Source organism: Hirundo rustica, chromosome 2, assembly GCF_015227805.2.
Source record: "Hirundo rustica isolate bHirRus1 chromosome 2, bHirRus1.pri.v3, whole genome shotgun sequence".
NCBI lineage: Eukaryota > Metazoa > Chordata > Aves > Passeriformes > Hirundinidae > Hirundo > Hirundo rustica.
Window position 1 is genome coordinate 44,823,446 of NC_053451.1, and position 16,128 is coordinate 44,839,573.

The 16,128-nt window shown below is 38.0% G+C and overlaps 1 protein-coding gene across 8 annotated transcripts in view; it reads left to right on the forward strand.

The window, feature by feature from the left end:
* Positions 1 to 16,128, forward strand: part of ZMYM2 (zinc finger MYM-type containing 2) — an 84,307-nt gene that overhangs the window by 21,348 nt on the left and 46,831 nt on the right. For all 8 annotated transcript variants that reach the window (XM_040054525.2, XM_040054517.1, XM_058424287.1 and 5 more), the window contains 3 exons: positions 3,936 to 4,221; positions 6,994 to 7,159; positions 7,938 to 8,150. In XM_040054525.2, coding sequence (XP_039910459.1) covers positions 3,936 to 4,221; positions 6,994 to 7,159; positions 7,938 to 8,150 — 665 coding nt within the window. The remainder of the gene's footprint in view (positions 1 to 3,935; positions 4,222 to 6,993; positions 7,160 to 7,937; positions 8,151 to 16,128) is intronic.

Sequence of the window (16,128 nt, forward strand, 5' to 3'; positions counted from 1 at the left end):
GATCAGTGTTAGTCCATTCTCCTGGAGTAGGTATCTCTTCTCTGTATGAAGCATTAGATGCATAACAGAGAAACTTCTGTCCAACACATTAATTTAGAGTTATGTCCCCAGTAAGCATTGGAGTGCCTATGACAGAATGCTTTGGATTGGAAAGGACATGTAAAGATCACCTCATCCAACCACCCTGCCATGGCAGGGACAATCTTCCACTGGATGAGGTTGCTCAAAGCCCCATTCAGCCTGACCTGGAACATTCACAGATGGGGCATCCATAGCTTCTCCTGGGTAACCTGTTCCTCTGTCTTGCCACTTTCATTGTAAAAGAATTATGCCTCATGTCCAGTGTAAACCTATCCTCTTTGAATTTAAAGGTACTGCTTCTTGTCCTGTTACTACAGGTCTTAACAAATCTCACTGCGTATTTTTCTGTAACATCCCTTTATATGTTGAAAGACTGCAATATGGTCTTCCCAGCCTTCTCTTCTTCAGAGCAACTCCCAACTCTCTTTGCTTTTCTTCACAGGAGAGGTGTTCAAGCCTTCTGTCACTTTTTGTAACCCTCTTCTGTGCCTGCTTTAACAGGCCCATTTCTGTCTTGTACAGTGGACCTCAGAGGTAGATGCAGTATTCCAGGTGGGGTCTCAGCAGAGAGCACCATACACCAGGATAAAAGTGACTGTTTGGTCTGTAAGCATAGGTTGCTGACTCACGTCCAATTTTCCATCTACCAGTCCCCCACAGCCCTTCTTCTCCACAGGGCTGCCCTCAATCTATTCAGCCCCCAATTTGTATTGATACTGAGGATTGCCCTGAGTGACCTTGCACTTGGTTTCCTGGCCTCATTCATCCAGGTCAGGGTCCCTCTGGATGGCATACTATCCCCTAGGGCTTATCAATTGCACCACTCAGCTTGGTGTTGCCAGTGAACTTGCTGAGAATCTGCTTAATCTCACTCTGTCTCGTTGAAAAAAATACTGAATAATATCAGTGCCAGTACAGAACCTTAAGGGACACAGCTTGTTACTGGTTTCCACTTGGACATTGAGCCATGAGCTGGAATTCTTGGGATGCAGTCATCCAGCCAATCCTTTATCCACCAAATATATGTATCCAATTCAGCAGCAAGAACATTGTAGGGAAGCATATCAAAGGTCCTGGGAGAGGTCCAGGTAGCTAAAGTCCATGTAGATGTGCTTTGGAGTGGTACTTAGGTTTTTTTTTCTCTCAGTGGAATCTAGTTTTTGTGCTTCAGAGGTGTTCTGGAGAAAGAGCCAACACCTAGTAAATTGAGGATGCCGTTAACAATTGCCCCGATCTGAACCAGGTTATTGATGCAAACATATGTAGTTCAATATGTTTCAAGAGCTGCCTACCTCTGTAAAACTTCAGTATTGTCTTCTTCCCCGCCTCTGCCCCAAGATGTACTGACACATTTTTTTCAACTTTTTAAAAAAGATTTTAATTTTTGCAATATGACTCTGCAAATAAATAGTATAAATGACAGGGAAGGGTAATTTTATAGCACTTTGGAGCAGGAATGAGGAAGAAATAAGGTGAGCAAGCTGAAAAGCTGTAACAGTAAGAAGTAGTTGAGCATAAAACTGTATAGTCTGTAAACTTGGTCATTACAGAATTGCAGGTAGGAACCTGAAGGATGAAGACATTGGGTAATGAGGTACAAAAACTCACCATGAATTAACTAAGGAAGTGTGATATACCTCAGTTCAAGGACATGAAAACTGGATTTTACAGATCGTTTGTAGAGAGCTTAAAGCAAAGGAGGTGTCATGGCTGAGAAGCGAGATGTGAAGAAAAGGCATAATATAAAAATGGGTATCTATGAAGCTGGGATATGGAAGAAGTTAAAAAAAGTCATGATCTTTAGATGTTCTTCTGGTGTGTTTGTGGCAGAAGAAATGCAACTGAATATCGAGGGAGGCTATTTGAGGCCTTAAGAAAATAAGGAATAATTGAAATAACCTTAATGAGATATTATTACCTACCTTAATTAGGTATTAGTTGTGCTGGAAGTTTCACACCCAAATGGATGAACAAACTCAAGTTTTCTTGAGTGGCAGTTGAGTGCTACTGGAATTGCAAGCAGATGTAGCTCTATTGCACATGCTGTGCATTCCTGATAAGAGAGGCAATGTGCTTTCACTTGAAATCCAAGAGAAAAGAGGAGTATCTCAAAATGTTTTGAGGTGTTAAGGTGTTACCAGGATATTGGTATATCTGAAGTAAGGAAAAGTTTAAAGAGGGCACTTAATTTTAATTCTAAGCACTCTAGTAGCTTCTTAGTTTGTCAGTAAGGATATTCATGCCTGCAGAGGTAAACATCTTCAATGCTTTAAAGAAAAATGTATTTTGTTTTGTGTCCTTTTTCCTTCACCTCTTTGTTCCAGGTCTTCTGTTCACTTTCAAGCACTACAACAGGTAAATTTCTAGCTTGTCTTGAGTAGTAGGTTATCCTTGACAGCTAAAAAGCCACACCAGAAAATTATCTTTCACCTGCTAAGGAATGTATGTGTTACTTCTTGCACTACCAAGTGTTCTTCAAACTTTGTCCCTAAATGGATTTTAAAGCTATGCATCAGAATATGTTGTTAATAAAATCCTTTGGGGAAAGAAATGAATGCAGAAAATAGGAGGAAAGGGTTCCTTCTATTTAATGAACGATTATGGACCAAAATAATGTCCCTTAAGAATAAGGTATGGGTGGTTGCTCATGTCTGTAGGTTGTTTTTGTTATCTGAAGTCACAGAATTCAAAATTATCTTCCTTGTATTTGGGTATTAGTTGTAATAACACTCCAGAAATACTCTGAATCTCTGCAGTAAGACATTCAAGGCTAGGTAAGTCCCGAGTGCTGTCACAGTATTTGGTATAAGTGGCACACTATTGAAAATGTGTGCAAATGTTTTTTATAATGCAAAATTAGTTCTATTCAGTTTTAATTCATGCTTAATTAATGTATTACTAGTGGCAGCCTTCTGAAGGTAAACATTTCTAAATTCTTTGAATGAAAGCTTTAAATGCTTTAAATGCAAGCTTAAATTCCAGAAATAAGCCTAGAAATGACCTTTTGTTGGGTGATTTCTTTCCCCCCCCCAGACGTGTATCTTCTGCTCCAGACCAAGATATGGAGCATGTAATTTAACATATGATCTTTACAGATGTATTTCTTTCAGAAAAAATGGCTTGCTTACGTTCCTGTTATATGAGTTATTCATGTATCAGGTTATGCTACAAAAGGGCAAAGATGACTTTGTTACCATGGTAGTTAATTTCCCAAAAATACAGATGGAAAACTAGTGGATTCTGAAACGTGGGGACATGGATCTGTGTAACTTAACAAAGTACTATTTTCTAGGTTCATTGATTTCTACTGAGGAAGACATACCTCTTGTGACTTTGCAAGTTCGCTGCTATACACTATAGTTCTCTGGCTGCAGGCTGGACTAGGAGCCAGTTCTAGTGTTTATCAGCGAGACTGGACACATGATGATTATTAAAGCTTTAGAACAAAATAGCTAATGGAAATTTCAGATCTAAATTTGCAGATCTTGTCTCAAACATTGGTTTAGCAATTCCTTGTTGTCTGTTGGTCTCTTTTTTTTTTTTTAATTGCAGTTTTGTTTGTCTGAAGATAAGATTGCCAGCTTGCAAACTCAGTGCAAGTGAATTGAGGTCTGCAAAACCTGTCACTAGATGTAGGATGGCACTATCAAGAAATTTGTTCATGTTCTGAAGCTTTGTAGCAATGGAGAGTGGTACCATCAAACAGGAATTTTTAAATCTGAGTTTAAAATATCTTTCTTCTGTGATCATTTCCCCAGAAAAATGATTTTATGATCGTACGTCTGTGAATGCTATTCTGTACATACGTATCTGTCTCTTGATTTACTTTTATGTTTGGGTTTTTTGTCTTGAAGATTCTTGGATATCCCAGTCAGCTTCCTTTCCTAGGAATCAGAAGCAACCAGGTGTGGATTCCTTGTCACCTGTAGCATCACTTCCTAAGCAAATTTTCCAGCCTTCTGCCCAGCAACAGCCTTCTAAGCAGGTGAAAGTCACGTGTGCAAACTGCAAAAAGCCTTTACAAAAGGGACAGACTGCGTATCAGCGGAAAGGATCTGCTCACCTTTTCTGTTCCACTACCTGCCTCTCATCATTTTCACACAAACCCACTCCAAAGAAACTTTGTGTCATGTGCAGAAAGTGAGTTTTGTATTTTGTTTTACTCTAGCACCTAAATCTGGTACTACTTGAGATTCTTACTGCATGCATGAGAGTTTCTCTATTAATGATATCAAATCAAAGTGCTTTTTATAGTGTTGCTTTGGTGTTTGGAAATGTTGAATTCACTGTGTCTAACAAAATAATACTAGCTTTTGAATTCAGAGTAGGGGATATTGTTTTCTTGAAAGCCAGTACATTAAAAATAACTTTTTGTTTTTAAAGACAAGGTGTCCAAGTTGTGGCATATCTTGTGACAAGATGCACTTCGTATATGAAGTCCCTTATGAAGAAGTGGACCTTGTGTTGTGTCATTTTGGTAGATGAGGATGTAAAATCATGAGGCTTTGAAAGGAGGAGAAAGTCATTCTTGCAAGAAGCTGGAAGAAACTTGGGAGTTCTTCCACTCTTGGCCATACAGAGATGGGAATAACCTTAGGTTTTTTCCGTAAGTGGGGCAACTGGCAGTTTTGTAGCTGAAGATGCCTTAAATGGGCAGTACAGAGGGAAGAAAAATCATAGCTATAAGTGGCTTATTCTAAATTACTGGTTAGATTTGACTTGCAGTTTTTTATGATTTGCCAAACTTGAAGTTGCCAAAGAGAAGTCTTCTGTAATTGTGTTCTTGTAGTGTTACACATACAGACTGGCTTTGCTATCTTTTTCTTTCAGTGTACTGTTTACTGAGCTTTTTGCACCTTTTCATAGCCTCAGTCTGTACATGCTGCAGTGACACTGGGTAAAGGATGGATTTTTGCTGAACTAAGGAAGGTTTGCAGTAGAGACTGCCTTTGTATGCTCCCGAGAGCGTGGTCTTTGCTCAATCACAGATTTAAACTAGTGAAAAAAAACTTTTGGCTAGTATTTAGATGCAAGCTATTGATCCTTTTTTTCCTTGGCAGTCAGTAAAAATAAGCTATAGAAAACATGGATATCCTACAAATTCATACTTTGGTACCCTGAAAACCTAGAAAGTATAACATATTCTAGTTTTTAAAAAATTGGTGTAAAAGCTCAAATTCTCTGAACCCTTCCCTCTACAGGGCTAATTAAAAGCACTCTTTCCTCCTTCTGTTGGCCTCTTACGTGTTTATACACTATTTTTTTTTTTAGACATAATCTGGTGATTAGCATTTTCAGGTAGCTGCATGATCTATAAAGATGAAGTTTAGACAAATCTTTCCTGACTGAAATCATGGCTAAATGCATGCTCCTTTGCCACTTTAGAGATACTTAATCTGCATATTGCAAGAGGCTACGTACAAAACTGCCCTAATTGAAAAGACTTTATTTTTAAATTATGAAGAAAACAACTTATTTCTAGCTTTTGAGGTTAAAGAGGGTGTTTGTGAAGTCGCCTTTGACAGTTTCCGAGGTGCTGTTAGTCTTTGCTTTTCCACCACTGTGATATTTTTACTCAATCACAGTTGAACAGAAGATAGTAAATGCACTAAATTGTTCCTTTGTGGCACTGTTCCTCTGTATATCCCAAAAGGAAAACTAAAAATTCTTAGGCATTTTATTATAAATCCCTTTTCTTGCATTCCTCTGAACTCTTCTGTAACTGCATAAATAGCAAGCTCCTCAAGGCAGCAGCTCTGCCTTTGTTTTGCAGAACAGGAATGATAGCACTCCCTGACAAATCTTAGCAGTTCTCCAAAGGGTGAGCCAAACTCAGCTGACTTCCCCTTGATGGAAGAAGGCAAGCTTGCAAGTGTTTGTACTGGGGCTGTACAAGTTTATTTTCAAAGAACTGTGTCGAGGGGAACATGCATTTCCCCTGTTTTTCCAGTGTTTTTTACCCATCTTAGTTTTAGAGCTTATAGGTGTGAGGCGTGTGTTTCCCAACTGGTGATCCAGATGTGCCCAATCAGGTTTTTTTATATATTCTGCCCAATAGCATTTCCTGTATGTCAGTAATAGGTTTGAAATTTTTCTGAGTTTTTGTGCTTAGAAGGCAGAGGAGGAGGCTTTTATTTCTTCTCCTTGCTTCTTCTAATAAATGGTGTGTATTAATTTTGGACAGTGTAAGTGTGTTTGGTTAGAACAAGGTTTATTCAATTTCAAATTACTTTGATTGATGGTTAGTGTTCTGGTTTAAGGTGTTAAATTGGCCCAGTTCCATGGGTGACTGCATTAACTGCTCAGATGCTTTGGAACTTTTTAAAGGAATGATGGAATTAACTTGTAAATTTTGAGTGATAGAATTTCTAGGCACACTTATGGTAGAGTTCTAAGCTTTTTAGTTGTTTATAAGTTTGAGAAATAAGAAAACAACTTTCTCTCTTCCTCTAATCCTGTCCTGATATTGATACTAGAAATGGTGGAAGTAGCTTCAAACAAGCTTTTTACTATAAATCTGAATTTTTCATATGAAACTTATATATAGCTTTTGTGTAAAAGGAAAAGTCATTATGAAATAGCTAGTTCAAATTTGCTGTGTTAGTTTTTTGTGTAAAATTGAGTTTGCTATAACTACATCTAATGGTGCATTAGTACTGCTTAGTTCTAGAATAATTTAATGGGAGAAAACCCCTCAAATCTAAAGAAAAAAATAGGGGTTTACATGGTAAAGACTTACTTAAAGTTGTTGTAAAAATATCATCAAACTTAATACTTATCCTGTGAGTAACAACTGTAACTCAAAAAGCTTTTGCCTTGGGAGGAAGAATGGATCTTATAACATGTGAAGTATTCTTGTTTATATACATATTTATACATAAGCTTTTCTTTTTTTTTTTTTTTAAATTTCAGAGATATAACAACAATGAAAGGTACCATTGTTGCTCAAGTAGATTCAAGTGAGTCTTTCCAGGAGTTTTGTAGTACATCATGTTTATCCTTCTATGAAGATAAACAGAATCCCTCAAAAGGAGCCTTGAATAAATCAAGATGCACAATCTGTGGTAAACTAACTGAGGTCTGGTTGACTGTTTTTTGTCTTTCTCAATGACATAATAATTCCTTACATTCTGAAATTAGAGAACTGAAAAGGAGAAAATGTAGAATCTGCAGTATTTTGAGATATTAAAATATGCATGCTTGATATTCACAAAGAGCAGGTAAAAGATGGAGGTGTTCCAAGAGGTTGATACTTGTTTCAGAAACGTGAAGTGCCTTTTGATGATAATGTGTTCTATTAGGGATAGAATCTTGGAATTATAACCCAGATCTCTCACATAAAAGAATTGCCGATGAAAAAATATCAAGATCCACTGTATTACCTATTATTTTTAATTGGATAGTTTTTAAAGGTAATGCAGATGGTTTTAGAGATCTGTAGAATACATGTAATTTTAAATTCTCATGAATGTATGTATTTATTCTTTATGCCTTCTTGATTACTGAGCTCAGCATAGTTCAGGCAACTGCTTTACACAGCATACTGTCTGGCCAATCTTCATATGCCAGCTTCTTCACCTGTAAATTGACCATTTTATAAAATTGCATAAATTGGCATTCTGCTCTCATATGCAATTACCACATCCTTCCCTCTGATCTTTCCTTCCAGAATAAAGGGCAGGTGAGTATAAGAGTGTTTTTCTAGAACTTGGGAGACATCCCTTTCTCTTCATGGTCGTTTCAGGTTTTTAGATAGTGATATACTATTTGAATGTAAGACTTCTGGTTGGTGTACTAGTTTCTGGCAGCTTTTTGCTTGTCTAGTGACAGAATCCTTTTTTATTTTTATTTTTTAGATTCGTCACGAAGTTAGCTTTAAAAATATGACTCACAAGCTGTGCAGTGACCATTGCTTCAATAGATACAGGATGGCAAATGGTTTAATAATGAATTGCTGCGAACATTGTGGGGAGTATTTGCCCAGTAAAGGAGCTGGAAACAATGTCCTTACTATTGATGGTCAGCAGAAAAGATTCTGCTGTCAGAACTGCCTTGGTGAATACAAGCAGGTAATGACTTTTTTACCTATAAATTAAAGTTAGATAAACATTAATAGTTCCTAAGTTTCTCCTGTTACTAATAGCATGGGTTTACTCCTAAGAACACATAAGTAACAAAGACTTCTAAAAGTGAAATTAATGCCAGTGAGAAAAAATTATCTGCAATGGACCTTTTACTACTGTCTCTTTTTGATACTGTAATAGCAATCAATACCTTTTTGTTACTAATGAAAGTATAATTGAAGTTAAATTTTGTTAATAATTTGTATTTTTTTTCTGTTGGTTGTATCTGACAAGCACACCACACAGGCTTTACTGGTCCTTAAGTTACAGTGTTTTTTATATAAAGCTCACTTGTATGCAGTTGAAACATTAAAAAACACGCAGAACATACAGTTTGCTGTGAGACATTGGTGTGAGAAGGCTCTAACTGGTGACAGTTTAGCTGTGTACTTGCATTCTATCTCATCACCATTGTACAGCACAGGATTCAAAAAAATTGTTACTTTCATCCTTCCATGTGTTAAATTTTGTTTTCATTTTATTTACCTAATTTGTTTTTAATTTATTTTTAAGACTGTTAAGATAGTAGTAATTGTGTTTAAAAATAATTCCAAATCAAGAAACCTGATGCTGATGTATTTTACATTTTGCAGAGCCAGCTTAGCTCTGAACTGTTGCTAATGCTGGCTAGAAGGTTTAAATGTTAATCACAGTATTTATAGTATAATAGGGTAGCTCTGAAATATTAAATATTTCAAGGGAAGATATAGAATATGGGAATTTGGGGGGTTTTATTTTTAGGGTTCTTTTGCTTGTTATGCTCTGAGTTTATAGGGGTAGTGTTCTGACAGTGCTGTTTTACTAGCAAGAAATTTATGTTTCTGGTTTTGAGATGCACACTTGAATGTGTGAGTGGCCCCAGTGCTGAACATCGCTCGGGGCTCATTCTTCATCTCTTCCCATTTTTAAGAAACCAGTGGTGCAAGAGAAGAGGCATTGCAGTGATGTGTTATTAAGTTCTTTAATGTACATCATGTGTGCTTGTGTTTTCTCACTGGATGCTGATCTCTGATGCTTTTGGGGATGGCTGTTCCTTTGTGTGAAGAGCAAAGCTGGAAACGTGCGTATGTAAACAGCCTAACTGGGAACGTAACATGAGCATTATTTTTTTGCCACAGCTGTACCAAAAAGAACAGGATAGGTTTTCAAGCTACTAAAAATGTAGGCATGACCAGAAGCCATGGAAAGACTTGAAGAAACGTTGAATATGTCTCTTGAAGAAACAAAAGTGCAGGAGATTAACTTTGAAATGAGACATTCCCACACAACCACTAAAACTTACACTGCACGTGGAATTACGAAATGAACATGGAATTTTAAAGTTGAATGATAAAATATGTACTTTAATGACAGAATTTACTCTGTGTGTTCACATATTGTTGTATTTCTGTTTAGATATGTGTTTGAGGGTGAGAAGAATATGGGTAGCAAGTTTTGTATGTTCTGGTTTTATTTGGGGCGGAGGAACAGTTTGCAGTACCAAGAATCTTCACAAGTAGTGTCAAGTTGGTGCATTATTGTGAGAACCTTTAAAATTGAGGCAGGTTGTTTTGGTTCATTCACTTCTGAGAGCAGATTTTATGCAAGCAAGTTCTTAATTCCTTTATCAAAATATGTGGTACTGTGCAACTATAATAGGCTGTGAGAAGCTTAATTTGAGTGCTCATGTGCATCTGTTTTGGAAGGGTGATTAAGCATAATTCTTAACTGGTAGGTTTCAGATATTCACGGAGTGTGAGGAGTTTGGGGTATTATTAAGAGAAGCTCTTAAGGGAAAATCCTGTGTGACCAACCAAGTGGCTTTGTGTTATGGAGTAACTACACCAGTGGGTAAGGGAAGGTCTATAATAGATGTTGTTTATCTGGACTTTGTAAAGCCTTTGACATGGTCCCCCACAGTGTTCTTCTCTCCAAATTGGAAAGTGATGGATTCAACAGGTGGGCTCTCGGGTGGATTAGGAATTGGTTGGATGGTTGCATCCTGAGGGTAATGGTCAATGATTCAGAGTCCTGATAAACATTGATGACAAGTGGTGTCCCTCAGGGGGTCATTATATGGACAGGTGTTATTTCAGGTCTTCATTAATTAACAGACAAAGGCACCAGGTGTATCCGGAGCAAGTTTGCAGATGACACCAAGCCGAGGGTGCAGCGACACACCTGAAGAATGGAATGCCATCCAAAGGGACTGGATAAGCCCCACGTGCGTGCATCTCAGCCATGTCAGAGGCTTCACAGAAGTCCAGATAAAGGACAGAGACCAAGTGCAAGGTGCTGCACCAGGCTTGGGGCGTGCCCCAGCATCAGCACAGGCTGTGGATGAGCAGATGGAGAGCAGCCCTGTGGGAAGAACTTGGGGGTGCTGGTGGGTGAGAGGCTGGACACGAGCTGTCAGTGTGCACTCACAGCCCAGAGAGCCAAACGTGTCCTGGGCTGCATCCAATGGTGGGCAGCAGGGCCAGGGAGGGGATTCTGCCCCTCTGCTCTGCTCTGTTCTGCTGAGACCCCACCTGCAGTGCTGCAGCCAGCCCTGGGCTCCCGGCACAGGAGAGACATGGATGAACCTGTTAGAGTTAGTACAGAGGACGGACACTTGAGATGATCACAGGGAGGGAGAACCTCTATTGAGGAAGAACTAAGCAAGTTGGGGTTGCTCAGTCTGGAAAAGAAAAGGCTTCAGGGTGACCTAATTATGAGCTTCCAGTAACTGAAGGGAACTCTAGAAAAATGATAGGACAAAACTATTTAAAAGAACATGTAGTGATGGGACAAGGGGAAATGGGTTTAGATATAAATAGAGTAGGTTTAGATTAGATGTTAGGGGAAAAAAGCTTTATTGTACAGAGCAGCGAGGCACTAGAACAGGTTGCCCAGGGAAGTTGTGAATGCTCTATTCTTGGAAGTATTCAAGACCGGGTTGAATGGGGCCCTGAGTAGCCTGGTCCCATCTAATGTGTCTCTGACCATGGCAGAGGGGATTTGAACTAGATGATCTTCCAACCCAGACCACTTTGTGATTCTATGAGTATATGAATGTCAAACTAGAAAAGTAGAAGTTATTCTAGTGTATGCTGTAGGTATCCAAAGTTGCTCAGGACATAAATGCTTGAGAATATTTAGTTGATATAATATTTAGATTTGAGGTTTATTTAGGTTTTTTGAGCTGAGTATGTTCAAGGAGGTTTTTTTGGTTTGGGTTGGGTGTTTTTAGAAAAGGAGTTTAGACTGGAAAATGTCACTGACAACCCACTGGGCCACATTTCATAAATTATGGGTTGTTTTGTTCTGTTGTAACAGTGTTTACTTGAAAGTTACTAGATCTTGCTTTAAAGGAGAACTGCCGATGGAGAGATTTTGGGAGAGTCATTATTGCATACTGAAATAAACTTAATGAAAGAAATAATGCAGAAAAAGTTAATATCATTTGATTCCAGCATTATGTTGTACAACTCATTATTGTGTGTCACCTAAGAGTTTTAGCAAATGTTTTCTTACAAACAGTTGTAAAATAAATAGGTCTTATTGGTATGAGCTTTGTATTAAGGAGTTTATATTGTAAATGTCATACACCTATTAATATTGCCATACATTTGTAGTAGTAATAAATGAAAACTTCTTATTACTTGTACCTATCTACAGACTTAATCACATTTAAAGAAAATAAATATTACACTGTTTTGAACACAATTTTTCAATAAGTCATCATGGACTTTTTTTTCTTATTTTCTTGGAATGAAAAGATTAAACTTGTGGGTAATAAAAATTACAGTGGCTCTCAGAATGACTTGTAATTGGATTACTGCAAGTAATCCATCTGCTGCAAAGTGTGTCTTTCCTCCACTTTAGACTGTTCCTGGGACTAAGAAACAGTGTTATTCCTGGGATGGAGAGTAGGTTTTATCACAAATGTTGTAAATCACCTTTCAAGGTGATGGATGCACTTTGCTTCCTGTGTACCAATTTCAGAACCTGCTTTAAAAATGAGACATACATAATCTTTAATACTGCATTATGTGTCTTGATTTTCTGTGAGGTCATTGTTCTTTCTTTCCTAAAACTTAAAGTGATTGCCAAGCTTAGATGTCTTTTAGTATTAGAAAGCTATGAAATATAAATAATTATTTCTGAAATAATTAAAAATAAATAGGCATAACGCAACTCATGCTCACTGTATTTATATGCAAGAGCAAGTTAATTTCTCTATGACACAGCAGCCATTTGTGAAGACAGCTAAGTGCAAGTCAAGCTTTTTTAAAAAAGATAAAATAACAGTGATAAAATAATTTTTCCAAAACTAAAATGTGTGACAATTTAGATGAAATGCGAGAAACAAAACTCTTATTGGAAGTGCTTAAATTTTTTAACACCTGAAGGTGACAATTACTGCTAGATTATACACTCCAACTGTTGCACTGATGTTCAAACTCTTCACGTACATTGGGTTAAGAGGAACTTAAAGAATGACCCTAAGCAAAACAAACAAACAAAAAAAAAATCAGGTAAAGAAAACTCCACCACACTAGAAGAGAAGGAAATTATATCTGAACAGGAGCTGACTAAAATTGTCTGTTATTGTACAAATACTGAAATACTTTATTTCTTTAAACATATTTTGTATAGTTAAAATGAAAATGTAAGCATTTAAAAATTACTTGAGTGATTCATTTGAAAAATCTCTGTGCAGTGAATTGAAGTGACCTCAGATGTGCCTGCCATAAAGATGTTAACCACATGCAGCACATACCTAGGTTGTTTCAGTATTTTTGTTTCTGCTACTATTGCGTGTTTTCTGTGTCCACAAAGTTAGTTAACTTCCTTTTCAAAGTACTTCCCATGTTTGTGTTTTGGTTTGCTGGATTTTGGTACAAGCTTGCCAACCTTGTTTTAAGAAGCAAGTGGAATATCCTGTGACTTTATGACTTAGCTTGCGCAACCAACCACACCTTTTAATTTTGAGCTTTTACTAAGCTAGAGCAGCATGTGTGTCTGCTTTTAAAAATATTCTGATTCCTTGCCTGATCAGTCCATGGTGCTCTTGATTCTACCAAGAAAGTATTTAATGCCTTGCTAGTTAATAATGTTTCTTTACTTTTTTAATTTGCTTCTGTAACTGAAATTCTTCTTAGAATGTGACCTGGGATTTGCTTGCTTTGGGGGCTTCTTAAAGTGGTCTTCATCTGCTGCCAAAAAAGAGGTGGAAGGGGAAGGGGTGGGAAAGGAGCTCTGGCTATTTCTTCATGGGCTTTTTGATAGCTCTGGACTGAAGTCATACTGAAAGAATGCAAGCCTAATGAGTTTTTCTAGTTGGAGAAAATGCTTGCAGTGACTTTATCTAATGAAAAAAATTTTCAATGCTGAATAAAAGTGCACTTGGTTACTTCTTGATTAGATGAAAACTTGCTGCTGAACGTGCTTCAAAATTAACAAGGCTATGCCATGCGCCTAAACTATTCACTTAGAAGCCGTAGAAAAAACCACCCTAAGCAGTTGTGCTTCCTTGTTCAGTTTGTGCTCCTTGACAAGGAACTGCTTTTGTGAAACTCTTAAAAACTCATTTGTCTATTTTATCTTGTGCAGGGGTTTAAGAGCCTTCACTGTATACAATAATATGCAGCTAACAGTTAATTGCTTACATAGAGTTTGTACTTAGCATCATAAAATGTATTGTTATCTACTGGTCTAAATATCACCAAATGCTGTGACAGAATGTCCTGTCACTTAGCACTTCAGTGGAGGCATCTAGGATTTTTGACTTTGTCTTGTGCCTTGTCCCATGCAGTGTCTGGGTTTTTTTCTGTACTTCTTTGTTATTAAGATGGTGTCCTTCCTGTCTTCCTTTTTGTCTTGATAGTACAATGAACTACACAATCTGCCACTTCCTGCTGTTGTTACTGTTCTATAAACTCTCATTTCCAAGTTTCAAAACTCTTGACAAAGTCAGTAATTGCTAGAGGAGCAGCCTGCTTACATTGAAATGTGAAAAGTACTGATTTATTTTTTTTTTTTTTTTAATTCTAGTCAGAGAAATTCTGTAGTTTCAGCTATATCAAACTGGTTTAGTAGTGGACTTTCTTCCTCATACGGTAACCACCTTCTGTTTAGTTTGGGTGATACTCAATTTGGTATTAAGTAATCTCTGATAATACTGGTGTCTCATACGATGCACACTTCTACAAATGGACATAGCTAGATGGTTTTTGTCCCATTTAACATGGTTAAAAAGACAGAAATCTTAATTAACCAAGGTATAATAATTTCCTCTTTCTTCTTGCTTAGTGATATGGGGAGGTTTTAGAGACCTCTTGGTATTTATGACCCCAAGTTTCTTGCATCTCTGATGTAAATTGAGTCCTAGAAACTATCCTGTTCTACCTTTTCTTTTACTGTTTATTTACTCCTGCTTTCTGGAACCATTTATTTTGCCATTTCTTCTTCAAATGTCTGTCTTCCAGCTGTAGAATTTGCTGCTCTTCAGTAAAAACTATGTTACCTGAGTCTTTAGTTCATCATAACTGTTCAGAATACTATCATGTAGATGTTTTAAAAGATGAAATTAGATGGGTCTATCAGAAATGTTAAAATGGCTTTGTAGTTCTGAAGGAAACTATATAGGGCAGTGAAGTGTTTATGTGGGAGCACAAGAGCTTCTTGGAAAGAGGAAGCAAGGAGGTGGCATGACTAGCTGTCATAGTTACAGTGGATATAACCACATCCATACACTGGTGTACCTGGATTAATTACCTGGGTGGGGTTGAGGGGAAGAGAGAAAAGGCAGAACAGAAACAGCTGAAACATTCAGTTAATTTAGAAGTAACTTGCTTTATGAGGCAGGTGTTTTCAGCTCAGCTTTTCTTAGAGACAGGAAAACAAGTATCTTGAGAGTCGGAACAAAAGAAGCAAAGAGACAGAACACTGGCAGTTGGAGATGCCAAGGAAAAGTACTGGACGAGTTATCGATCTAGCTGTTTGCAGAGTTCAGCTGATGAAATGTAGACTTACATACATCAGTTGGTGTTCAAGGCCCATGAAAGCGATTGCTTCAACTTTTGCTCTTAGGACTTGGGCAAGTGCTTTTGAGGAAGAGTTTACAGTTGTTTTTCTTGGGGAAGATATGATTTGGATGCAGTATTTTAAGAGAAAATAAATTATAGAGGTGTCCCAGTGGAGAAGCTGAACTGGGGTTAGGAGTGTGCCTTTGCAGCAAAGATTGCCAGCTGGCCCCTGGGTTGTCTCATAAAGTGCCTCACCTCTGGAGGTCATCTTGTGCACCCCCAGCTCAAACAGGGTCACCTTGGGCAAGATCCCTCCAGGCCCAGATCCATTTCAGTTTTTGAGTATCTCCAAGGGTGCGGCCTCTCCAGCTTGTATGGGTAACCTGTTGCTACATTAGAAAGAGTACAGCCAGCAGGACAGGAGGGGTGATTTTTGTGCCCCACACCACCCCCCATCCTTCTGCTCTTGAGACTGCATCTGGAGTACAATGGCCAGTTTTGGTTTTGACAGAATGAAAGGCGTTGTCATACTGATGGAAGTCCAGTGGAGTTTGCTCAGTTTGCTTAGATGGCTGGAGTACCTGATACAGTAGGAAAGGCTCAGGAGAGGTTGTTTTGTTCAACCCTGAGAAGCATGAAGGGGAATGAGTTAGCTGGTGGGAGGAGACAAAAGAAGACATACTTGAGCTCTTAAGAAGAGTTACACAGTGGAAGGAAAAGAGGCAAGGGACAACTTGAAAACGAGGGGAAACTTATTTAGATAAAGAAAAAGGTGTTTGGGGTTTTTTGGGGGTTTTTTTTGGTTGTGTTTTGGTTGGTTGGCTGATTTTTTTGTGTGTGTTTTGGTTTTTTTTTCTCTCCTTTAAGGATGGTGACAGCCTCCTGAGGGGTTATGGAGTACTTGTCCTTGGAGATGCTCAGATTTGGCTGGA